Genomic DNA, 25,118 nt, shown 5'->3' with positions numbered 1-25,118 from the left:
GGACCCCCCTATAGCCCCTCAGGATCCCCCCCACAGCACCCAAAATCCCCCCATAGCCCCCCAGGATCCCCCCACAGCACCAAGGATTCCCCCATAGCACCCCGCAGTCCCCCATAGCCCCCCAGGATCACCCCACAGCACCCAAAATCCCCCCATAGCCCCTCAGGATCCCCCCATAGCCCCCAAGGATCCCCCCCATAGCACCCAAAATACCCCCACAGCGCCCAAAATCCCCCCACAGCACCCAAAATCCTCCCATAGCCCCTCAGGATCCCCCTATAGCCCCTCAGGATCCCCCTATAGCCCCCCAGGATCCCCCTATAGCCCCCCAGGATCCCCCCATAGCCCCCCAGGACCCCCCCACAGCACCCCAGGATCCCCCCATAGCCCCCCAGGATCCCCCCATAGCCCCTCAGGACCCCCCTATAGCCCCCCAGGATCCCCCTATAGCCCCTCAGGACCCCCCCATAGCCCCCCAGGATCCCCCCCACAGCACCCAAAATCCCCCCATAGCCCCCAGGACCCCCCTATAGCCCCCCAGGATCCCCCTATAGCCCCTCAGGATCCCCCTATAGCCCCCAGGACCCCCCCACAGCACCCTATAGCCCCCAGAATCCCTGCACGTGTTCTTAGCCTGTCCATGTGCCCATACATGTCCCCAACATGTCACTGCCGTGTCCGTGTCACCACACACGTGTCCCCAGCGTGTCTGTGTGTCCCCAGCGTGTCGGCACAAGAACCCCGTGCGTGTCCACCTGAGCACCCCAGGGTGCCCCCGGCACCCGCCGTGTCCTCGGTGTGTCCCCACAGCCCCACCCGTGTGTGTGTGCGTGTGTCCCCACATGTCCCCGTCCCTGTGGCTGCGTGTCCCCCGTGCCACCGTCCCCCTGCCATGCCCGTGACGTGTCTGTGGCGTGTCCATGGTGTGTCTGTGGTGTGTCCATGGTGTGTCCATGGCGTGTCTGTGGAGTGTCTGTGGTGTGTCCGTGGCATGTCCATGGTGTGTATGTGACGTGTCTGTGGCGTGTGTGTGGCATGTCCCTGCGGCTGAGTGTCCCCCGTGCCACCGTCCCCCTGCCATGCCTGTGGCGTGTCCGTGGCGTGTCCGTGGTGTGTCTGTGGCGTGTCTGTGGCGTGTCCATGGCACATCTGTGGCGTGCCCGTGGTGTGTCCATGGTGTGTCCATGGCGTGTCTGTGGCGTGTCTGTGGCATGTCCATGGCATGTCCGTGGCGTGTCTGTGACGTGGCATGTCCCTGGTGTGTCCGTGGCGTATCTGTGGCGTGTCCATGGCATGTCCGTGGCATGTCCATGGCATGGCGGCCAGGCTGGCACGTTGGGGCATGCCAGGCCGTGCCCGTGTCCCTGTGTGTCCCGCGTGTCCCGCGTGTCCCGTATGTCCTGGCGTGTCCCTTGTGTTCCTCGTGTCCCGTGTGTCCCGCCTGTCCCGGTGTGTCCCATGTGTCCCAATGCGTCCTGCGTGTCCCAGCATGTCCCACATGTCCCCGCCTGTCCCGCGTGTCCCAACACGTCGGTTTCCGTGCCCTGCCGGTTTCCGTGCCCCGCCGCCGCTGCCGGCCCCGTGCCGTGCCGTGCCGTGCCGTGTCCCGCCGGTTTCCGTGCCGTGCCGTGCCGTGCCGTGCCGTGCCGTGTCCCGCGGGTGCCGCTGCAGGAGGCGGCGGGGCCGGGCCGGTCCGGTCCGGTCCGGGGGTGCCATGGGGGCCCCCCGGGAGCGGCGGCAGGTCCTGGACGCCATCCGGGCCGAGGTGGCGCGGCACGAGGGGGCCAAGGGCCACCTGAACCGGCTGCGGCGGCTCGTGGAGACCGTGCCCGAGCCGCGGCTGCGGGGGAGGCTGGGCAGCGCCCTCAGCGCCCTCCGAGGTACCGCGGCACCGGGGGCACCGGGGGCACCGGGGGCATGGGGGGCACTGGGGGCACCGGGGGTACCGGGGGCACGGGGGGCATGGGGGGCACCGGGGGCATGGGGGGCACCGGGGGCACCGGGAGCACCGGGGGCACCGGGGGCACGGGGGCACCGGGGGCACCGGGGGCATGGGGGGCATGGGGGGCACCGGGGGCACCGGGGGCATGGGGGCACGGGGGGCATGGGGGGCACCGGGGGCACCGGGGGCATGGGGGCACGGGGGGCATGGGGGGCACCGGGGGGCACCGGGGGCACGGGGGGCATGGGGAACACCGGGGGGCACCGGGGGCACCGGGCAGGTGGGCACGGAGAGGGGATGGACAGGGGATGGATAGGGCATGGACAGGGCACGGACAGGGCACCGGGGGCACCGGGGGTATGGGGGGCATGGGCAGGGGGGCACGGACAGGGGATGGACAGGGGATGGACAGAGGACGGACAGGGCACGGACAGGGCACGGGGGGCACCGGGGGCACGGACAGGGCATGGACAGGGGGGCACGGACAGGGGATGGACATGGGATGGACAGGGCACGGACAGGGCACGGACAGGGCACGGACAGGGGATGGACAGGGGATGGACAGGGGATGGACAGGGCACGGGGGGCACGGGGGGCACGGGGGGTACCGGGGGCACCGGGGCTGGGGGCACCGGGGGCACGGACAGGGCATGGACAGGGGGGCACGGAGAGGGGATGGACATGGGATGGACATGGGATGGACAGGGCACGGACAGGGGATGGACGGGGGGTGCAGGCCCCGGGGGGCACGGGGGGTTCAGGCCCCGGGGTGGGACCGGGGCCCCCCCATTTCCGTACCGGAGCCCCGCGGTGGTTTCCGGCCCCGCCGCTGTGGGTGATGGAGCCGCTTCCTCCCCACGTCTGGTGGGGGCGGGGGGGCCCGGCTGTGGGGGGGGGGTTTGGGGGGTCCCTGGTGGGTTTGGGGGTCCCTCTGGAGGGGTCTGAGGCGCTGCTGGGGGAGGGGAGGGGGGGAACCTGTGGGGGGCCTGGGGGGGGATACTTGTTGCTGGTATGGGGGGGCTGCGCGGGGTTTGGGGTCTCCTCCCCCCCCCAATCCCCCCGACCCACGCGGGGGTGTCCGGTGACGTCACGGGGGGAGGGGCTCCATTGCCGCCCCCTGCCCGTACTGAGCCCCCACATCCTTGTGCCCCCCCCCCCACTCCGGCATCTCCCGCGCGGTTTCCATGGCAACGGGAAGCCGGGGGATGCCGCGTTGCCAAGCGCCCGTTGTGGTACCCACAGAGCGATGGAGGGGGCACGGACCCCCCCCCCCAAATCGTGCCCTGAGCCCCCTCCCACCCCCGGGGGGCTCCTGCCCCTGTTGAACCCCCCCCGGCCCCACCATGGGGCCGCAGCTGCTTTGGGGACAGGGAGGGGACAGGGAGGGGGACACAGACACGGAGGTGACAGGGAGGGGGACACAGACACGGAGGGGGACACAGACACGGAGGGGACAGGGAGGGGGACACAGACACGGAGGGGACACGGAGGGGGACACAGACAGGGACACGGATGTTCTGGCGGCAGGGTGGGACCCACCGTGACCCCGTGTTGTCCCCCCCACCCCCGGCAGAGTGGGACATCAGAGCCATGGGGAGGCGCGGCCCCTTTTTGGGGACAGCGGGGGACACTGGAGGGGACAAGGGGGCACTGAAGGGAGCAGCACTGTCCCCCGCCAGGCCGGGACAGAGTCACCTCCGGGACTGTCACAGCCCCGGGGTGGCAGCAGGGACACCTCCGGGGGTGGCCCCCCCTGGGACCCCCGCCCGACCTCCGGGGGGGCACAGGGTGGCGAGGGTCCCTCCGTGGGGGGGTCACACTGCCGTGGGGACACCAGTGGCCGTGACACCTGGCCCGGACCCACGAGGGTGACACGGGGGGGGGTGTCCACGGCTGGTCCCAGCGCCGTCCCCGCTGTTGCCGTGGTAACGGGATGCGCAGGGATGCTGCGCCGCTGCTAAAAATGCCCGAAAAGGGGTGGATGAGCCCCGCAAGACCCCTCGAAAAACCCCAAAATCGCCCCCAGACCCCCCCACACCCACCCGGAGGGTCCCCCCGACCCCGGGAAGGGATTTAGGAGTGCGGGGAGCAGCGGGATGGACATAGGGATGGATGGATGGATGGATGGATGGATGGATGGATGGATGGATGGATGGATGGATGGATGGAGGGCAGTACCGGGCTGGGGGGGTTGTACCGGCAGCCCAGCAGGTACCGGAGAGCCGGGGGCTCGGGGAGGCGCCCGGGAGCGCTCGCGCCTGCCCGGTAGCGGCGGGGCCGCCGCCCGCCCCCGCCCCAACCCGGCCCTGGGAGCGGCGCATGGCGGAGAACGGCGGCCCCGGCCGCCCCCGGCCGCTCAGGGCCCCCCGCCCCGCCGGGCCCCGGCGCCCCCCGGCCGCTCTGGGCCCCTCCCGGTGGGCCCCGGCCGCCCCCCGCTCCGCCGCCGCCGCCGCCGCCGCCGCCGCCAAGGACGAGCCCGTCGGGGCGCTGCCGTGAGCCCCGTTCCCGGGGGGTCCCGGGCATGACCCCCCCGGCCCCATAACCCCCCATCCCTCCGTCTCCCCCTTCCCCGTAGCCCCCGCACCCCCTCCCCATCACCGCCCCGAGCACCCGCACCTGCACCCCCCCTCCGTGCGCCCCCCGGACCCCCCGGTCCCCATAACCCCCCTCCCCCCGCCCTGACTCCCCCCGATCCTCCCGCGCCCCCCAAAAACCCCCAACCCCTCCCCCGCCCCTCTCGGGGGGTTCCCCCCGCGATGCCCCCCGGCCGCTGACCCGGGGGGGTGGCCCCGATCCCGGCGGCGGGCGGGGGGGTGCCGGGATTTCGGGGGGGGGGCGGCGGCGGTTCCAACCCCTCCGGGGGCGGGCGAGCGGCGGAGGCTTCGGGGAGGCAGGGCCGGGGGTGGGACCGGAGCATCACCGGCACCGGCGGCCGCGGCGCCGCGCGGGGATCCAGGGGGGCCGGGGGGGCGGCCCGGGGGGGCCCTGCCCGCACCCATGAGCAGGACCACCGGCCTCCAGCGCAGGACCACCTACCTCATCTCGCTCACGCTGGTCAAGCTCGAGTCGGTGGGCGCCGCGGGGGAGGCGGAGGAGGCGGGGGGTGGTGGCGATGGAGCCCCCGGTACCGGGGGGGCTGCGGCCGCCCCCCGCACCCCCGAGCCCGGCCGAGCCCGCCGGCCCGAGCGGCTCTTCCAGCGGCAGGACGCGCTCCGGATAAGTACGGCCGGTCCCGGCCCCCCCGGCCCCGACGCCCCCCGCCCCCGTTCGCCCGCCTCGCCCCCCGCCGTGCCCCCCAAACCCGACCCGGCCATGCTGCCCCCCCCGGCGGTGCCCCCCAAACCCGACCCGGCGTTGTTACCCCCCCCACCCCCGGCGGTGCCCCCCAAACCCGACCCGGCGTTGTTACCCCCCCCGCCCCCCGCCGTGCCCCCCAAACCCGACCCGGCGTTGCTGCCCCCCCCTCTGCCGGCGGTGCCCCCCAAACGCGACCCCCGTGGGGCCAAGGGCACCTTGGGGGGGTCGGGGGAACGGGGTCTGGCCGCCCTGGACATCCCCCAGCCCACCGCCCCCCGCCGCCCGCTGCTCAGCCAGGCAACTTGGGGGGGCCCCGAGGGACCCCCGGAGGGAAGCAGAGCCCCCCCGCCCCCCCTGGACCCCCCCACCGGCTCCCCGCACCCCTCCGCCGGCCCCCGCCGCCTCCGCCTGGCCGGTCCCAAAGCCCCCAAAGCGGCGAGCGGCGGGGGGACCCGCGGGACCCCCGACCCCCGAGCGGGCAAGACCCCCCAAAAACCGTCCGGGAGCCGCTTGTCGTGGCCCGAGGGAGAGGGGAAGGGGCGCCCCAAGGTGGGGGGCAAGAGCGAGGGGCCCCCCCGGGCCCGGCTGTCCCCCAGCAAGGGCAAGAGCAAGACCCTGGACTACAGCGACCTGCAACCGGGGGGGCTGGTGCCCGCCGCGACCCCCGAGACCGGGCTGAAACGGGGGCGCGAGGGGGGTCGCGCCTCCACGCGCGACCGAAAGATGCTCAAGTTCATCAGCGGCATCTTCACCAAGAGCCCCGCGGCGACCCCCACCCACCCCGCGCCCCCCTGGGCTCCCCCCGGTGCGGACCCGCACAGTGAGTACCGGCCCGGGGGACCCCGGGGGTCGTCCCGGTCGTGGCTCGGTGTCCCCGCGCCCCTCGGTGACCCGGGGTCGTGGTGCCGTGCCTCAGTTTCCCTGGTGGGTGGAGGGGGCGCCGGGACCCCCGAATCGCGTGTGGGGCGGCAGGACCCGCCTGTGGCTGTGGGGTGGGGGGCACGGGTGGGTGCAGAGGGGTACAGAGGGGTACAGGGGGGTATGGGGGTGTGCAGTGGGGTGCAGGGGGACACGGGGGGGTACAGACCCGTCTGCTCCCCATGGTTGTGGGGTGGGGGGTACGGGGGTACAGGGGGGTACGGGGGTGTGCAGGGGGGTACAGGGGGGTACAGAGGGGTACAGGGGGATATGGGGGGGCACAGACCCGCCTGCTCCCCGTGGTTGTGGGGTGGGGGGTACAGAGGGGTACAGGGGGGTACAGAGGGGTACAGAAGGGTACAGGGGGGTACAGCGGGGTACAGAGGGGTACCGGGGTGTACAGGGGGGCACATAGGGGTACAGGGGGGTACAGGGGGGTACAGAGGGGTACAGGGGGGTACAGAGGGGTACAGGGGGGTATAGAGGTGTACGGGCGGGTACAGAGGGGTACAGAGGGGTACAGGGGGGTACGGGGGGGTACAGAGGGGTACAGGGGGGTACAGAGGGGTACAGAGGGGTACAGGGGGGTACGGGGGGGTACAGAGGGGTACAGAGGGGTACAGAGGGGTACGGGGGTGTACATAGGGGTACAGGGGGGTACAGGGGGGTACAACGGGGCTGTGACCCCCGGCTGGGCTGCGCCGTGTTTGTGCCCTGGGGCCGATGTGAAGTGTCCGATCCGGCGGGACCCGTTCTGGGCATTCCCGTGTTGGGGATCCCGCGCCTCCTTTCCCCACTGGGGGAACCCCACGGGGGTCACGCGTGACCTCCACCCGCGTTGTTCCGTCCCGCCGTCCGTCCGTCCGTCCGTCCGTCTGTCCTCGCCTCCATCCGTGCGTCACACCCGCGCATCCTGTCCCCCATCTGTCCGGCCACCACCCCCCCGTGTCCTTCTGTCCCCCCCGGCATCCCTCTGCGCGCCCCTTGGCACCGCGGGGTGCGTGGGCAGCACCTGCAGGGCCGGGGGTGGCATCTCGGTGACAATGAGGGGTGACAGGCAGCGGCGTTAACCCTTTCCCGGCTGGCACGCGTGGCACGGACCTGGCTCCGTGCTGGTGGCAGAAACTGAGGCACAGAAAGGGGGGCACCCTCTGCTCCCCCTTTGTGGTGCCACCACTGCCCAGAGGGGCTGGGGATGCCAGGTAGGAGGTGTGGGGGGGCACAGGGCACGTCCTCGTGCCAGGCCAGGCGCTTGTGCCACGCCGTGTCCTTGTGTGCCACGCGAGGTGCCACTGCAGCCTTGTGCCCGCTGTGTGCCCGTGCCATGTCCCTCGTCCTTGTGCCACACATGTCCCAGTGCCACACTGCATGCCATGTCCCTCGTCCTTGTGCCACACCACGTCCTTGTGCCACGCCATGTCCCAGTGCCACACTGCATGCCACGTCCCTTGTGCCACGTCCCTCATCCTTGTGCCACACCATGTCCCAGTGCCACACTGCATGCCACATCCCTTGTGCCATGTCCCAGTGCCACACTGCATGCCATGTCCCTTGTGCCAGTGCCACACTGCATGCCATGTCCCTTGTGCCATGTCCCTCGTCCTTGTGCCACACATGTCCCAGTGCCACACTGCATGCCACGTCCCTTGTCCTTGTGCCACACCATGTCCCAGTGCCACACTGCATGCCATGTCCCTCCTCCTTGTGCCATCTCCCTCCTCCTTGTGCCACACCATGTCCCAGTGCCACACTGCATGCCATGTCTCTTGTGCCATGTCCCTCCTCCTTGTGCCACACCACGTCCCAGTGCCACACTGCATGCCATGTCCCTTGTGCCATGTCCCAGTGCCACACTGCATGCCATGTCCCTCCTCCTTGTGCCATCTCCCTCCTCCTTGTGCCACACCATGTCCCAGTGCCACACTGCATGCCATGTCCCTTGTGCCATGTCCCTCGTCCTTGTGCCACACCATGTCCCAGTGTCACATTGCATGCCATGTCCCTTGTGCCATGTCCCTGTGCCACACTGCATGCCACGTCCCTTGTGCCATGTCCCTCATCCTTGTGCCACACTGCATGCCATGTCCCTTGTCCTTGTGCCACGCCATGTCCCAGTGCCACACTGCGTGCCATGTCCCTTGTGCCATGTCCCTTGTCCTTGTGCCACACCATGTCCCAGTGCCACACTGCATGCCACGTCCCTTGTGCCATGTCCCAGTGCCACGCTGCCACGCCATGCCCGGGCATCCATCGTGTCCCTGTGCCACACCTCGTGCTCACGCCATGCCACATCCTCAGGTCTGAGGTTGTCCTGCACTGCTGGCATCGTGTCCTCGTGCACCATCCATGATGTCCTTGTGCCACCCCTCATCCTCCTGCCATGCTGTGTCCTGGTGCCCGTTGTGTCCTCATGCCACACCACGTCCTTGCACCAACAGCGTCCTGGTGCCCGTCCCCGTCACCACCGTGTCCCTGTGCCACGCCGTGTCCCCCCACCCGTGCCCACCATGTCCCCGTGCCCGCCGCGTCCTCGTGCCTTGGCACACGACGCCTCGTGCTGCCACGTCCCCGTCCTGCCACGCGCCATCTCCGCGTCCTGCCGCCGCCCCCGCGGGCCCGGTGCCGTTGCTGGGTGACAGCTGGTGGCCGCCCACGCAGGAAGCTGCTGCTGCGCTGCAGGGTGGGGGCACCCCCCGGGATTGGGGCTCCTTGGGGTGCTGGGGGGTGCTGGGGGGTGCTGGGGGGTGCTGGGGGGTGCCCGGCTCTGTCTCACCCATCTCCCTCCGCAGAGGCTTTGGTCAACAGCCAGGAGTGGACCCTGGGGCGATCTATCCCTGAGATCCGCCTGGTGGGTGCCGTGTCCCCACGTCCCCGTGTCCCCGTGTCCCCCCCTGAGGACCGTGTCCTCAGCTGTCCTGACATCCCCTCTGCCCACCCAGGGGGTCCTGGGCAGCAGCAAGAGCGGGAAGTCGGCGCTCGTCCATCGGTTCCTCACCGGTTCCTACGTGGGCTTGGAGCCCACCGAGAGTGAGTGGTCATCGGGAGGAGATGGGCATGGGATGGGCACGACCATGGACACGACCATGGGCATGGGATGGACATGACCATGGGATTGGGATGGACATGACCATGGACACGACCATGGGCAGGGGATGGAAGTGACCATGGGCATGGGATAGAAGTCACCACGGGATTGGGATGGACATGACGATGAGCATGAGATGGACGCGATCATGGGAATGGGATGGGTGTTACCATGGGATTGGGATGGAAGTGACCATGGGTTTGGGATGGACATGACCATGGACATGGGGTGGGTGTTACCATGGGTGCGGGATGGACGTGACCATGGGATTGGGATGGGTGTGACCATGGGCATGGGATGGGCACGACCATGGGCATGGGATGGACGTGACCATGGGCATGGGATGGACGTGACCATGGACATGACCATGGGCATGGGATGGATGTGACCATGCGTGCAGGATGGACACGGCCATGGGCATGGGATGGACACGGCCCTTGGCATGGGATGGATGTGACCATGGGCAGGGTATGGATGGGATCATGGATGTGGGATGGACATGACCATGAGCATGGGATGGACATGACCGTAGGCATGGGGTGGATGTGACCATGGGCATGGGATGGACGTGACCATGGGCATGGGATGGATGTGACCATGGCCGTGTCATGGGGATGGATTCAGTGACGCAGTGCCCATGGTGATGTAGATGGCAGACTGCACATATCCATGGAGCTGAGCTTGGGATGGACACGTGGTGGGGCTGGGCATGACCATGGAATGGACACGGTCCTGATGCTGGGCACGGGCAGGTGTGGAGATGCTGAAGGGTGGATGGACCTTTTGGGGTCAAAGCGCTGCTCACACCTGGAGCTGGACATGGCCATGGGAGGTTCCATCAGTGTGGGCAGAGCGTTCCTGCAGTGTCCCCCCTTCTCCTCCCCGCTGCAGGTGGCCAGTTCAAGCGTGAGGTGACAGTTGATGGCCAAAGCCACCTCCTGCTCATCCGGGAGGAGGCCGGCGCCCCGGACGCACAGGTAGGAGGGTCCCGGGGGCCGGGGGGGCCACGTTGGCCAGAACCTCACCCTGACCCCCGCCCGTGACCCCCCAGTTTGCCAGCTGGGCGGACGCCGTCATCTTCGTCTTCAGCCTGGAGAGCGAGAGCAGCTTCCAGGAGGTGACACGGCTGCAGGCGCTGCTCAGCGACCTCCGCGGCGCCGACGACGTGGCCCTGGCGCTGGTGGGCACCCAGGGTGAGCCAGGGACATGGGGGGCATCTGTGGGGCTGGCAGCAGGGCGGGGAACCCCCGGCTGACCCCCTGAACCCCCAGACAAGGTCAGCTCGTCCAGCCCGCGGGTGGTGGAGGACGCGCGCGCCCGAGAGCTCTGCGAGGTCATGAGGCGCTGCCTCTACTACGAGACCTGCGCCACCTACGGCCTCAACGTGGACCGGGTCTTCACCGAGGGTGGGTGACCTTCCCCTGGGGGTGGGGACAGGCTGGGAGGGCGCTGGTGCCATGGGGTGATGGGGACAGTGACCAGGTGGGATGGGAACAGTGTCCAGGTGGGATGGGGACAGTGTCCAGGTGGGATGGGGACAGTGTCCAAGTAGGATGAGGGTGGGGACCATGCCCAGGTGGGATGGGGACATTGTCCAGGTGGGATGAGGGTGGGGACAGTGTCCAGGTGGGATGGGGGACACATCCAAGTGGGATGGGGACAGTGTCCAGGTGGGATGAGGGTGGGGACCATGGCCAGGTGGGATGGGGACAGTGTCCAGGTGGGATGGGGACAGTGTCCAGGTGGGATGAGGGTGGGGACCATGCCCAGGTGGGATGAGGGTGGGGACCATGCCCAGGTGGGATGGGGACAGTGCCAGGTGGGATGAGGATGGGGACAGTGTCCAGGTGGGATGGGGACAGTGTCCAGGTGGGATGAGGGTGGGGACCATGCCCAGGTGGGATGGGGACAGTGTCCAGGTGGGATGGGGACAGTGTCCAGGTGGGATGAGGGTGGGGACCATGCCCAGGTGGGATGAGGGTGGGGACCATGCCCAGGTGGGATGGGGACAGTGCCAGGTGGGATGAGGATGGGGACAGTGTCCAGGTGGGATGGGGACAGTGTCCAGGTGGGATAAGGGTGGGGACCATGCCCAGGTGGGATGGGGACCATGCCCAGGTGGGATGAGGATGGGGACAGTGTCCAGGTGGGATGGGGACAGTGTCCAGGTGGGATGAGGGTGGGGACCATGCCCAGGTGGGATGGGGACGGTGGACAGGGTAGTGCAAAGAACCATGTCCAGGTGGGGCAAACCCATGGATGGGTAGGTCAGGGATCATGTCCACCCCAGGTGGGATGGGGGACACATCCAAGTGGGATGGGGACAGTGTCCAGGTGGGATGGGGACAGTGTCCAGGTTGGATGGGGACCATACCCAGGTGGGATGGGGACAGTGTCCAGCTGGGATGGGGACAGTATCCAGGTGGGATGAGGGTGGGGACAGTGTCCAGGTGGGATGGGGGACACATCCAAGTGGGATGGGGACAGTGTCCAGGTGGGATGAGGGTGGGGACCATGCCCAGCTGGGATGGGAACAATGTCCAGGTGGGGTGGGGACAGTGTCCAGGTGGGATGGGGACAGTGTCCAGGTGGGATAAGGGTGGGGACCATGCCCAGGTGGGATGGGGACCATGCCCAAGTGGGATGAGGGTGGGGACCATGGTCAGGTGGGATGGGGGTGGGGACAGTGTCCAGGTGGGATGGTGGTGGGCACCATGCCCAGCTGTGGGTCTCCAGGCCGGTGGCCAGGCAGGCCGGGGTCCGTCCCTCCTGACTCGGTGTCCCTGCAGTGGCCCAGAAGGCCGTGGCGCTGAAGAAGCAGCAGCAGCTGATGTCCTCCTGCAAGTCCCTGCCCAGCTCCCCGAGCCACTCTGCCGCCTCCACCCCCGTGGGGGGCGCCCACCCCAGCCAGGTACCCCCCGGCCCCCTGCCCCGACCCCCGGCCACTGCCCGGGCTGACCCCATGTCCCCCCAGACCAGCAATGGTGGCCACACCAGCGACTACTCGTCCTCACTGCCCTCCACGCCCAACGTGAGCCACCGGGAGCTGCGCAGCGAGACCCCCGCCCCGCTGGGGACCCCCAGCTCGCTGCACCGCGGGGCCAAGCGCCGCACCAGCCTCTTCGCCGTGAGTGCCCGCGGGCACCCCGGGTGTCCCCTGGTGGGGTGGTGACACTGAGGGGCACGTGGCATCTCAGTTGTCCCCTTGGCATGGTGGTGGTGGCACTGAGGGCGTCTGGGCATCCAGTGTGGGCATGGAGGACACGCAGGGCACCCAGGATCCCACCTGGCCATGGTTCCCACCCTCATCCCACCTGGGCATGGTCCCCACCCTCATCCCACCTGGACACTGTCCCCACCCTCATCCCACCTGGACATTGTCCCCACCCCACCTGGACACTGTCCCCACCCTCATCCCACCTGGACACTGTCCCCATTCCACCTGGACACTGTCCCCATCCCACCTGGACACTGTCCCCACCCTCATCCCACCTGGACACTGTCCCCATCCCACCTGGGCATGGTCCCCATCCCACCTGGACATGGTCCCCACCCTCATCCCACCTGGACACTGTCCCCATCCCACCTGGACACTGTCCCCATCTCACCTGGACACTGTCCCCACCCTTATCCCACCTGGACACTGTCCCCATCTCACCTGGACACTGTCCCCACCCCACCTGGACACTGTCCCCATCCCACCTGGGTATGGTCCCCACCCTCATCCCACCTGGACACTGTCCCCATCCCACCTGGACACTGTCCCCATCCCACCTGGGCATGGTCCCCACCCTCATCCCACCTGGACACTGTCCCCATCCCACCTGGACACTGTCCCCATCCCACCTGGGCATGGTCCCCACCCTCATCCCACCTGGACACTGTCCCCATTCCACCTGGACACTGTCCCCATCCCACCTGGGCATGGTCCCCATCCCACCTGGACACTGTCCCCATCCCACCTGGGCATGGTCCCCATCTCATCCCACCTGGACACTGTCCCCATCCCACCTGGACACTGTCCCCATCCCACCTGGGCATGGTCCCCATCCCACCTGGACACTGTCCCCATCCCACCTGGACACTGTCCCCACCCTCATCCCACCTGGACACTGTCCCCACCCCACCTGGCCTGGTCTCCACCAGGGGGGTTCTGCTGTGTCCTCCAGCAGGGTGGTGGGGACACCTGGCACCCTTAATGTCCCCTTGTCATGGTGGTGGGGGTGGCACTGAGGGACACGTGACATCTCAGTTGTCCCCTTGTCATGGTGGTGAGGGTGGCACTGAGGGACACGCGGGCACCCGGGGCGTTCCCACCACCAGTGGTGGGGTTGGTGGCACCCCAATGTCCCCACCACCAGGCTCCAGCGGTGGGGGACGTGTGGGCACGCCACGAGTGCCACCCCCTGTCCCTGTCCCCGTCCCCACAGACGCGCCGCGGCAGCGACTCCGAGAAGCGCAGCCTGGACAGCCGGGGCGAGGTGGCCGGCAGTGGCCGTGCCATCCCCATCAAGCAGGTGGGTGGTGGTGGTGGCAGGAGGTTCTGGCTAGGTGCCACCGCTCCCTCTGTCCCCTCACTGCTCCCTGTCCCCAGAGCTTCCTGCTGAAGCGCAGCGGCAACTCCCTGAACAAGGAGTGGAAGAAGAAATACGTGACCCTGTCCAGCAATGGCCTCCTCTTCTACCACCCCACCATCAACGTGAGTGTCCCCATCCCCGCGTGGTCCTAAAGGGTGGGAGAACCCGGTGTCACCATCAGTGTCCCCACAGGACTACATCCACAGCACCCACGGCAAGGAGATGGACCTGCTCCGCACCACGGTCAAGGTGCCGGGGAAGCGCCCACCACGCGCCATCTCCGCCTGCGGCCCCTCGGCCAGCATCAACGGGCTGCTGCGGGACCCCGAGCCGGGCGGTGAGCGCCAGGGCCACCAGGGGGTTTGGGGACAACACGGCCACCGCTGTGACACCGTCCCTCCCCCCTTGCAGCCACTGTCCCCTCTGTGGGGCTGAGCCTCCCCCCCGAGCCGGGGCTGAAGGTGGTGGGCAAAGGGTCCCTTCAGCGCTGCGCCTCCGCCTCTGGTGCCAAGCTGGCCTCAGGTGAGTGACACAGCACCAGCAGGGACATGGCCACCTCCTGGGCCACCCACAGGGACCTCCCCGTGGTGGCCCTGCTGAGCATGGCGGCTCCTGAGCAGCTCGGGAATCTGGTGGTCCTTGGTGGCCCTGGTGGTTCTGATGGCTCTGGGGGCCATGGTGACCCTGGTGGCCCTTGGTGGCCCTGGTGGTTCTGATGGCTCTGGAGGCCACGGTGACCCTGGTGGCCCTTGGTGGCCCTGGTGCTTCTGATGGCTCTGGAGGCCACGGTGACCCTGGTGGCCCTTGGTGGCCCTGGTGCTTCTGATGGCTCTGGAGGCCACAGTGACCCTGGTGGTCCTGGCCAGCCCAGGGTCCAGGTGACCCTTGCTGACCATGGTGACCCTGGTGGTCCTGGTGAGCCCAGGGACCAAATAACCCTGGTGGTCCTGGTGACCCTTGCTGACCACCGTGACCCTGGTGGTCCTGGCCAGCCCAGGGACCAGGTGGCCCTTGCTGACCACATGACCCTGGTGGTCCTGGTGAGCCCAGGGACCAGGTGGCCCTTGCTGACCATGGTGACCCTGGTGGTCCTGGCCAGCCCAGGGACAAGGTGACCCTTGCTGACCACAGTGACCCTGGTGGCCCTTGGTGGCCCTGGTGGTTCTGATGGCTCTGGAGGCCACGGTGACCCTGGTGGCCCTTGGTGGCCCTGGTGGTTCTGATGGCTCTGGAGGCCACGGTGACCCTGGTGGTCCTGGCCAGCCCAGGGACCAGGTGGTCCTGATCTGAGTGGCTCTGATGGACGTGGTGACACTTCTAGCGCTGATCTGAGTGTCTCTGATGGGTTTGGTGACCCTTCTAGCCCCAACCTGAGTGGCCCTGATGGGTTTGGTGACCCTGGTGGCCCTGACCTGAGTGTCTCTGACGGGCTTGGTGACCCTGGTGGCCCTGACCTGAGTGGCTCTGATGGACTTGGTGACCCTTCTAGCCCTGACCTGAGTGGCTCTGACGGTCTTGGTGACCCTGGTGGCCCTGACCTGAGTGTCTCTTAGGGGTTTGGTGACCCTGGTGGCCTCGGTGGTCCTGAGGAGCTCCCTGCTGCTCAGGGGCCTGGTGACCCCGGTGTCCCCGGTGCCCCTGGTGTCCCCAACACCCCGTGTGTGTCTCGTGGCAGAGTCCCCGCTGTCCTTCGAGGCCGTGTCCAGCAGGGACCCTCCTCCCTCGCCGCTGGTGGACAGGAAGAAGCACCGGCGGAAGAAGCTGATGACACCATCCAAGACCGAGAGCTCGGGTGGGCAGGCAGAAGGTGGGTGCCACATCCATGTGTCCCCATCCCCGGTCACCCACAGCACCGTGGGGACAAGGCCACCATCTACCACGGCAATGACACCCCAAATTCGGGGAGATGTGGGGTGACGCTGCCCCACACCCCCGTCCACGCTCGGCCACGCTGTCCACGCATCCCCCTCGCTCTGCCACTGCCTGCCACCTTCTGCACCGTCCCCAGGGCTTCGTGGGTCCCCCTGACTCTGTCCCCGTTTCCTCTCTCTACTCTTGCTGCCCGGACCCTCCGCAGCCAAGCGCAAAATGTGGAAATTAAAAAGTTTTGGTAGTTTAAGAAATATTTATAAAACAGGTAACGTGGCGTGAGCGGTGCCTCCCGTGCATGTGGCTGTGCCCCCCTTGCCTGCTGCCAGGGACACTGGGTGGGGGGTCGGGCAGGATTTGGGTGCCAGGGTGGGTGTGGGGTGCAGGACCCCCATCCCACTGTCCCCCCGGGGGTCTCTGGTCCTGCAGAGGAGGAGAACTTTGAGTTCCTGATCGTGTCGAGCACGGGGCAGACGTGGCACTTCGAGGCCGGCAGCTTCGAGGAGCGCGACGCGTGGGTGCAGGCCATCGAGAGCCAGATCCTGGCCAGCCTGCAGTGCTGCGAGAGCAGCAAGAACAAGGTGGGCACTCCTCGGGGGGCTGGCATGGTGCCCGTGCCACCCCCCTGCCCGCCCCTCTGAGCCCCGTGTCCCCCCAGGCGCGCATGGACAGCCAGAGCGAGGCCGTGGCCATCCAGGCCATCCGCAACGCCCGCGGGAACTCGCTCTGCGTGGACTGCGGGGCACCCAGTGAGTCCCGGGGACACCGGGGGACACGGGTGGGTGTGGGACATGGGGGGACATCGCTCCATGGGACAGCAGTGGGGGTACCATGGGTGACATTGGGCCGCTGGTAACAGGGGCGAAGGAGGGCTGCAGGCCATGGGGTGCCATGGGGGACGGGATGCCATGGGCCACATGATGTCCTGGGCCATGTGTTGCCATGTGCCACGTGATGCCATGGGCCACACAGTGCCATGGGTTACACGATGGATGGCACGGGCCACACAGTGCCATGGGTCACACAATGCTGTGGGACACGTGATGCCATGGGTGACATGATGGATGGCATGGGCCACATGGTGCTATGGGTCACACGATGGATGGCATGGGCCACACGGTGCCATGGGTCACACGATGTCCTGGGCCATGTGATGCCATGTGCTACGTGATGCCATGGGCAACATGATGGATGGCATGGGCCACACGGTGCCATGGGTCACACGGTGCCATGGGTCACACAATGCCATGGGTCACACGGTGCCATAAGCCACAAAATACTGTGGGCCACATGATGCCACGGGTGACACGATGCCATGGGTGACACAATGGATGGCACAGGACACATGGTGCCATGGGTCACACAATGCCATGGGTCACACAATGCCATAAGCCACACAGTGCTGTGGGACACATGACACCACGGGTGACATGATGGATGTCATGGGCCACACAGTGCCATAAGCCACAAAATACTGTGGGCCACATGATGCCACGGGTGACACGATGCCATGGGCCACACGATGGATGGCATGGGTCACACAATGCCATGGGTCACACAATGCCGTGGCACAGGTGCCCCCACGAGTGACATGATGCCATGTGGTGCCATGACCCACACCATGCCCCGTATCACCGTGCCCACGTGCCAGTCCAGGCTGTCACCGTGACCGTACCACGGGGACCCAGGGGTGCCCCAGCTCATCCACCACCCCCCTCACGCCCCCCACTCACCCCACAGACCCCACGTGGGCCAGCCTGAACCTGGGCGCCCTGATCTGCATCGAGTGCTCGGGCATCCACCGCAACCTGGGCACGCATGTGTCACGCGTGCGCTCGCTGGACCTGGACGATTGGCCGCGGGAGCTGACCCTGGTGCTCAGGGCCATCGGCAACGCCACCGCCAACAGCATCTGGGAGCAGAACCCGCGCGGGCGCTGCAAACCCACCCCCGAGTCCTCCCGGTGGGTGCCCCTCGTGTGCCCCCGCTGCCACCTCTCGTCTCTGGTGTCACCATGTGTCCTCTGTGCTGCTGTGGTGCCATCCTGCCATCCCCGATGTCGCCACGTGTCCCTGTCCCCTGTGTCCCTGTGGTTCCACCCCTGCCATCCCCGATGCCACCACGTGTCCCTGTCCCTCTATGCTACAGTGATGCCACCCTGCCATCCCTGATGCCACCATGTGTCCCTGTCCTCTATGCCACAGTGATGCCACCCTGCCATCCCCGATGCCACCACGTGTCCCTGTCCTCCATGTCACCGTGATGCCATCCTGCTGTCCCCGATACCACCATGTGTCCCTGTCCTCTATGCCACTGTGATGCCACCATGCTGTCCCTGACACGCCACGTCCCCTGTGTCCCCGTGGTGCCACCCTGCTGTCCCTCACACCCCACGTCCCCTGTGTTCCCGTGGTGCCACCCTCTGTCCCTCACACCCCACATCCCCATTGTCCCCATGGTGCCATCCTCTGTCCCTGACACCCCGCACCCCCCGTGCCCCCGTGTCCCCGTGCCCAGGGAGGAGCAGGAATTGCGCCTCTGTGTCCCCGTGGTGCCACCCTCCGTCCCTCACACCCCACATCCCCTGTGTCCTCAGTGTCCCCGTGGTGCCACCCTCTGTCCCTCACACCCCACATCCCCCGTGCCCCCCATGTCCCCGTGGTGCCACCCTCTGTCCCTCACACCCCACATCCCCCGTGTCCCCATGGTGCCACCCTCTATCCCTCACCCCCCACGTCCCTTTTGTCCCCCGTGTCCCCGTGCCCAGGGAGGAGCAGGAATTGCGCCTCTGTGTCCCAGTGGTGCCACCCTCCATCCCTCACACCCCACGTCCCCTGTGTCCCCTGTGTCCCCTGTGTCCCCGTGGTGCCACCCTCTGTCCCTCACACCCCATGTCCCTTTTGTCCCCTGTGCCCCCCATGTCCCCGTGGTGCCACCCTCCATCCCTCACACCCCACATCCCCCGTGTCCCCCATGTCCCCTGTGTCCCTGTGGTGCCACCCTCTGTCCCTCACACCCCACATCCCCTGTACCCCCCGTGTCCCCTGTGTCCCCTGTGTCACTGTGGTGCCACCCTGCTGTCCCTGACCCACCCATGTCCCCTGTGTCCCCATGCCCAGGGAGGAGCAGGACTTGTGCCTCTGTGTCCCCATGGTGCCACCCTCTGTCCCTCATACCCCACGTCCCCTGTGTCCCCTGTGTCCCCTGTGTCCCCTGTGTCCCTGTGGTGCCACCCTCTGTCCCTCACACCCCACACCCCCTGTGTCCCCTGTGTCCCCGTGGTGCCACCCTCTGTCCCTCACCCCCCACGTCCCCATGCCCCCCGTGTCCCCGTGGTGCCACCCTCCGTCCCTCACCCCCCACGTCCCTTTTGCCCCCCGTGTCCCCGTGCCCAGGGAGGAGCAGGAATTGCACCTCTGTGTCCCTGTGGTGCCACCCTCTGTCCCTGACACCCCACATCCCTTTTGTCCCCCATGTCCCTGTGGTGCCACCCTCTGTCCCTCACCCCCCACGTCCCTTTTGTCCCCCGTGTCCCCGTGCCCAGGGAGGAGCGGGAGTCGTGGATCCGTGCCAAGTACGAGCAGCGCCTGTTCCTGGCACCGCTGCCCGCTGCCGAGGTGCCCCTGGCCGAGCGGCTCTTGGGCGCCGTGGGCGAGCAGGACCTGCCCGCGGTGCTGCTGCTCCTGGCCCACAGCCACAAGGAGCAGCTCAATGTCCCCACGGGTGACACGGAGCGGCGCACGGCGCTGCACCTGGCCTGTGACACCGCCCAGGTGGTGGTCACCCAACTGCTGCTCTGGGTACGTGGGGTGGCACACCGGGGCCTTGGGGTGCTCTTGTGGGATGTGGGGTGGCACACCGGGGCCGTGGGGTGGCACACCGGGGCCGTGGGGTGCTCGTGTGGGATGTGGGGTGGCACACCGGGGCCGTGGGGTGCCCGTGAGGGGTGTGGGGTGGCACAGCGGGACCGTGGGGTGCCTGTGAGGGGTGTGGGGTGGCACACTGGGGCCGTGGGGTGGCACACTGGGGCCGTGGGGTGCCTGTGAGGGGTGTGGGGTGGCACACTGGGGCAGTGGGGTGCCCATATGGGATGTGGGGTGGCACAGAGGGGCCGTGGGGTGCCCGTGTGGGATGTGGGGTGGTCGTGGGCGCTGTGGGATGGCCACGAGGGAGGTGACACGGTTGTGGGGACCGTGACATGAGTGTGGGGGATGTGGGGTGGCCATGGGGACCATGGGGTGGTCTTGAGGCATGGGGGGTGGCCTTGGGGACCGTGGCACGGTCAGGAGGTGAGTGACACGAGCATGAGGAGTGTGGGGTGGCTTTGGGGGACACAGTATGGTCATGGGGGACACGGTGTGGCCATGGGGGACATGATGTGGCCATGGGGGACATGGGGGACACGGTGTGGCCATGGGGGACACGGTGTGGCCGTGGGGGACATGGGGGACATGGTGTGACCATGAGGGACACAGTGTGGCCGTGGGGGACACGGTGTGGCCATGGGGGACACGGTGTGGTCCCGGTGTGACCATGGGGGACACGATGTGGCCATGGGGGACACGATGTGACCATGGGGGACACGGTGTGACCATGAGGGACACAGTGTGACCATGGGGGACATGATGTGACCATGGGGGACATGGTGTGGTCATGGGGGACACGGTGTGACCATGGGGGACATGGGGGACATGATGTGGCCATGGGGGACACGGTGTGACTGTGGGGGACAGGATGTGGCCATGGGGGACATGGGGGACATGATGTGACCATGGGGGACACGGTGTGACCATGGGGGACAGGATGTGGCCAGGGGGACATGGTGTGACCATGGGGGACATGGGGGACACAGTGTGGCCATGGGGGACATGAGGGACACAGTGTGGCCATGGGGGACACGGTGTGACCATGGGGGACACGGTGTGGCCATGGGGGACATGGGGGACATGGTGTGACCATGGGGGACACGGTGGACACGATGTGACCATGGGGGACACGATGTGACCATGGGGGACATGGTGTGGCCATGGGGGACACAGTGTGACCATGGGGGACACGATGTGACCATGGGGGACACACCACAGCCATGGGGACAATGACACAACCACGGGGGGGGACGTGTCACCATCCGTGGCAATCCCGGGACGTGCCAAGACACCCAAGGCAGACACGGGTGACATGACCCACCCCTGGTGGGGACCCACCACGACCTCCGCGGCTGTGCCACGGCCACGGTGACCCCACGGGTGACGCGTGGCTGTGCCCGCAGTACGGGGCCGATGTGCGGGCCCGGGACGGTCACGGCCGCACCGCGCTGTTCTACGCCCGCCGCTCCGGTAGCCGCGAGTGCGCCGAGATCCTCCTGCAGCACGGCTGCCCCGGAGAGGGGCCCGGCAGCCCCGGGACCCCCGGCAGCCCCCCGACCCCCGGCGGCCCCCCGACCCCCGGGCCCCGCCGCCGCAGCAGCTGTGCCAGCGTGGGGCCCTGCGAGCCCCGCTCTGCCCTGGTATAGCCCTGAGGGTGCCCCCGGTGCCACCCCCGGTGCCACCCCCGGTGCCACACCCGGTGCCACCCCCGGTGCCACCCCCGGGGTCGCCCCGTACCCACGGTTTGTATTTTTGATGCTCTATTTATTATCCTGCCCATGTCGGGGTCTCCGCTGGTCCTGTCCCGTCTCCGTGCCAGGGACCCCCATGCCAGGGGTCGCAGCGATGTCACTGCCACTGTCACCTCGCTGTCCCCTCCCCGGGTCGGGGTAACCTCTGCCCGTGTCACCCCCGCCCATGTCACCCTCACCCCCCTGCTCACATCGCCCCCGCGTGCTGTGTCCCCCTCCCCTTGTCACCCCCCCACCCGCGCCCCCTCCCCAAATCCCCCTCACCTCGCCACCCGCTCTGCCCCACCCCCCTGTCCCCACGTCCCCATGTCCCCCCCCGCCCTGGCACCAGGAGCAGAGCAGACCCCGACTCCCCTCCCCACCTTTTCTACAACAACCTTTTGTACGCCCCCTCCCCATTTCCGTGCCCTGACCCCCCCTCCCCATGCCCCGACCCCCCCCCCCGCCCCCCGTTTTTGGGATCCCCGTTAATTTATTGCTTTGTTCAGCCATAGGATAGAGCCAACCCCTCTTCCCGCGTGGGGGGCACCGCCGGTGGGACCCCCGACCCACTCCCGGTGTGGGGGGGACACCGCGTCCCCCTCCGGGACCCCCATGAATGTAGGGGCGCCCCGGCTGTGACGCCCCCGACACGCCCCGAGGGGCCGAGCCGGGAGCCCGAGGGGGTCCCGGGGACACCGGGGGGACCGGGGGGGACCGGGGGGTGGGAGGGGTCGGTGGGGGGGTCCCAGCCCCGGGGGTCGCCCGGGGGTCGGGGCCGTGTACAGCGTTTTCATCTCGCGGGTGTGATGTAAGTACGTGACAATGTCGGACACTGGTGCTGTGACACGGCTCGTCCTTCCCGAGGGGACATGGGGGGCACGGGGGGCATGGGGGGCACGGGGGGCATGGGGGGCACAGGGGACACTGAGGGGCACAGGGGGACATGAAAGGCACGGGGGGCACGGGGGGCACGGGGGGCACAGGGGACACTGAGGGCACAGGGGACACTGAGGGGCACAGGGGACACTGAGGGCACAGGGGACATGGAACAGGGGACATGGCACAGGGGACACAGAGGGGCACAGGGGACATGGCACAGGGGACACGGAGGGCACAGGGGACATGGCACAGGGGGACATGAAAGGCACGGGGGACACTGAGGGCACAGGGGACATGGATGGCACAGGGGACACGGATGGCACAGGGGACATGGCACAGGGGACACGGAGGGCACAGGGGACATGGCACAGGGGACATGGCACAGGGGACACGGAGGGCACGGGGGACATGGCACAGGGGACACTGAGGGGCACGGGGGGCACGGAGGGCACGGAGGGCACAGGGGACACGGTACATGGGGACATGGATGGCACAGGGGACACGAGGGCACAGGGGACATGGCACAGGGGACACAGAGGGGCACAGAGGGACATGGATGGCACAGGGGACACGGCACAGGGGACATGGAGGGCACAGGGGACACGGCACAGGGGACATTGAGGGGCACAGGGGACATGGCACAGGGGACACTGAGGGGCACAGGGGACACTGAGGGCACAGGGGACACGGATGGCACAGGGGACACAGAGGGGCACAGGGGACACTGAGGGCACAAGGGACATGGCAGAGGGGACACGGATGGCACAAGGGACATGGATGGCACGGGGGACATGGCACAGGGGACATGGATGGCACAGGGGACACTGAGGGCACAGGGGACACTGAGGGGCACAGGGGACACGGAGGGCACAGGGGACACTGAGGGGCACAGGGGACACTGAGGGCACGGGGGACACTGAGGGGCACAGGGGACATGGCACAGGGGACATGGCACAGGGGACACAGAGGGGCACAGGGGACACGGAGGGCACAGGGGACATGGCAGAGGGGACACAGAGGGGCACAGGGGACATGGATGGCACAGGGGACATGGCAGAGGGGACACAGAGGGGCACAGGGGACACGGCACAGGGGGACACGGAGGGGCACAGGGGACATGGCACAGGGGACACGGAGGGCACAGAGGACACAGAGGGGCACAGGGGACATGGCACAGGGGACATGGCACAGGGGACACTGAGGGGCACAGGGGACATGGAGGGCACAGGGGACACTGAGGGCACAGGGGACATGGCAGAGGGGACACAGAGGGGCACAGGGGACACTGAGGGCACAAGGGACATGGATGGCACAGGGGACATGGCAGAGGGGACACTGAGGGGCACAGGGGACACAGAGAGCACAGGGGGACATGGATGGCACAGGGGACACGGCACAGGGGGACACGGAGGGGCACAGGGGACACGGCACAGGGGACATAGATGGCACAGGGGACATGGCACAGGGGACATGGCACAGGGGACACAGAGGGGCACAGGGGACACAGAAGGGCACAGGGGACATGGCACAGGGGACATGGCACAGGGGACACTGAGGGGCACAGGGGACACTGAGTGGCACAGGGGACACAGAGGGCACAGGGGACATGGGACAGGGGACATGGAGGGCACAGGGGACATGGCACAGGGGACACTGAGGGCACAGGGGACACAGAGGGGCACAGGGGACACTGAGGTGCACAGGGGACATGGCACAGGGGACACAGAGGGGCACAGGGGACACTGAGGGCACAGAGGACACGGAGGGCACAGGGGACATGGCACATGGGGACATGGAGGGCACAGGGCACACAGAGGGGCACAGGGGACACGGAGGGCACAGGGGACACGGCACAGGGGACACTGAGGGCACAGGGGACACGGCACGGGGGACACAGAGGGGCACAGGGGACACGGAGGGCACAAGGGACATGGATGGCACAGGGGACACGGAGGGCACAGGGGACATGGATGGCACAGGGGACATGGCACAGGGGATACGGCACGGGGGACATTGCACAGGGGACATGGAGGGCACAGGGGACACTGAGGGGCACAGGGGACATGGCACAAGGGACACGGAGGGCACAGGGGACACGGAGGGCACAGGGGACACTGAGGGCACAGGGGACATGGATGGCACAGGGGACACGGAGGGGCACAGGGGACACTGAGGGCACAGGGGACACTGAGGGGCACAGGGGACATGGCACAGGGGACATGGATGGCACAGGGGACATTGATGGCACAGGGGACATGGCACAGGGGACACGGAGGGGCACGGGGGACACGGGGGGGCACGGGGGGCATGGAGGGGCACAGGGGACACAGATGGCACAGGGGGACACAGAGGGGCACAGGGGACATGGCACAGGGGACATGGATGGCACAGGGGACATGGCAGAGGGGACACTGAGGGGCACAGGGGACATGGCACAGGGGACAAGGATGGCACAGGGGACATGGCACAGGGGACACGGAGGGCACAGGGGACACAGAGGGGCACAGGGGACATGGCACAGGGGACACAGAGGGGCACAGGGGACACTGAGGGCACAGGGGACACTGAGGGGCACAGGGGACATGGCACATGGGGACATGGCACAGGGGACACAGAGGGGCACAGGGGACACGGAGGTGGTCCCGGGGGCTCCGCTGTCCCGGTGGTCCCGGTCCGCCCGGTGGTCCCGGGGGCTTCACGTTCCCCGCGCCCACCACCCCACTCCTTCCCCCAATTTTGGGGTGTGGGGGGGGACACAGACACAGCCCGGGGTGACTTTGTTTTATTGGTAAAAGTGGGGGGCACAAAGAGGCCGAACGGCCCCGCGACATCTCATTATGAGAGAGAGAACCCCCCGGGCCGGGGGGAGCAACAGGACCCCCCCAAAACCCCCCCACCCCAAAATCACGGCCACTCCTCCCCCCTGCCCCCCACCCCCAGTTCATCCGTGGC

At 68.1% G+C, this 25,118-nt stretch overlaps 1 protein-coding gene across 5 annotated transcripts; it reads left to right on the top strand.

Annotated features, from left to right (window-relative positions):
• Window positions 1-1,474: 1,474 nt before the first annotated feature.
• On the top strand, window positions 1,475-22,131 carry AGAP2 (ArfGAP with GTPase domain, ankyrin repeat and PH domain 2). Of its 5 annotated transcripts, none has more exons than XM_072919513.1 (19): window positions 1,475-1,880; window positions 8,947-9,005; window positions 9,097-9,184; window positions 10,134-10,219; window positions 10,294-10,435; window positions 10,514-10,648; window positions 12,032-12,153; window positions 12,217-12,369; window positions 13,673-13,759; window positions 13,837-13,941; window positions 14,012-14,156; window positions 14,231-14,341; window positions 15,495-15,626; window positions 15,897-15,956; window positions 16,118-16,269; window positions 16,347-16,437; window positions 17,429-17,651; window positions 19,233-19,488; window positions 20,958-22,131. In XM_072919513.1, the coding sequence occupies exons 1-19, from the start codon at window positions 1,490-1,492 to the stop codon at window positions 21,198-21,200; spliced, it is 2,781 nt and encodes a 926-aa protein (XP_072775614.1). In that variant the 5' UTR covers window positions 1,475-1,489; the 3' UTR covers window positions 21,201-22,131. The 5 variants fall into 5 exon arrangements, with proteins under 5 accessions (XP_072775614.1, XP_072775615.1, XP_041567461.2 ...); XM_041711527.2 differs by lacking the exon at window positions 1,475-1,880 and adding an exon at window positions 4,603-6,059; XM_072919514.1 differs by lacking the exon at window positions 15,897-15,956.
• Window positions 22,132-25,118: the final 2,987 nt, after the last annotated feature.

Source organism: Taeniopygia guttata, chromosome 29 (assembly GCF_048771995.1).
Source record: "Taeniopygia guttata chromosome 29, bTaeGut7.mat, whole genome shotgun sequence".
NCBI classification, from domain to species: Eukaryota; Metazoa; Chordata; class Aves; order Passeriformes; family Estrildidae; genus Taeniopygia; species Taeniopygia guttata.
The sequence above is the reverse complement of the archived record's forward strand: the minus strand, read 5'-3'. Positions and strand labels throughout refer to the sequence as shown.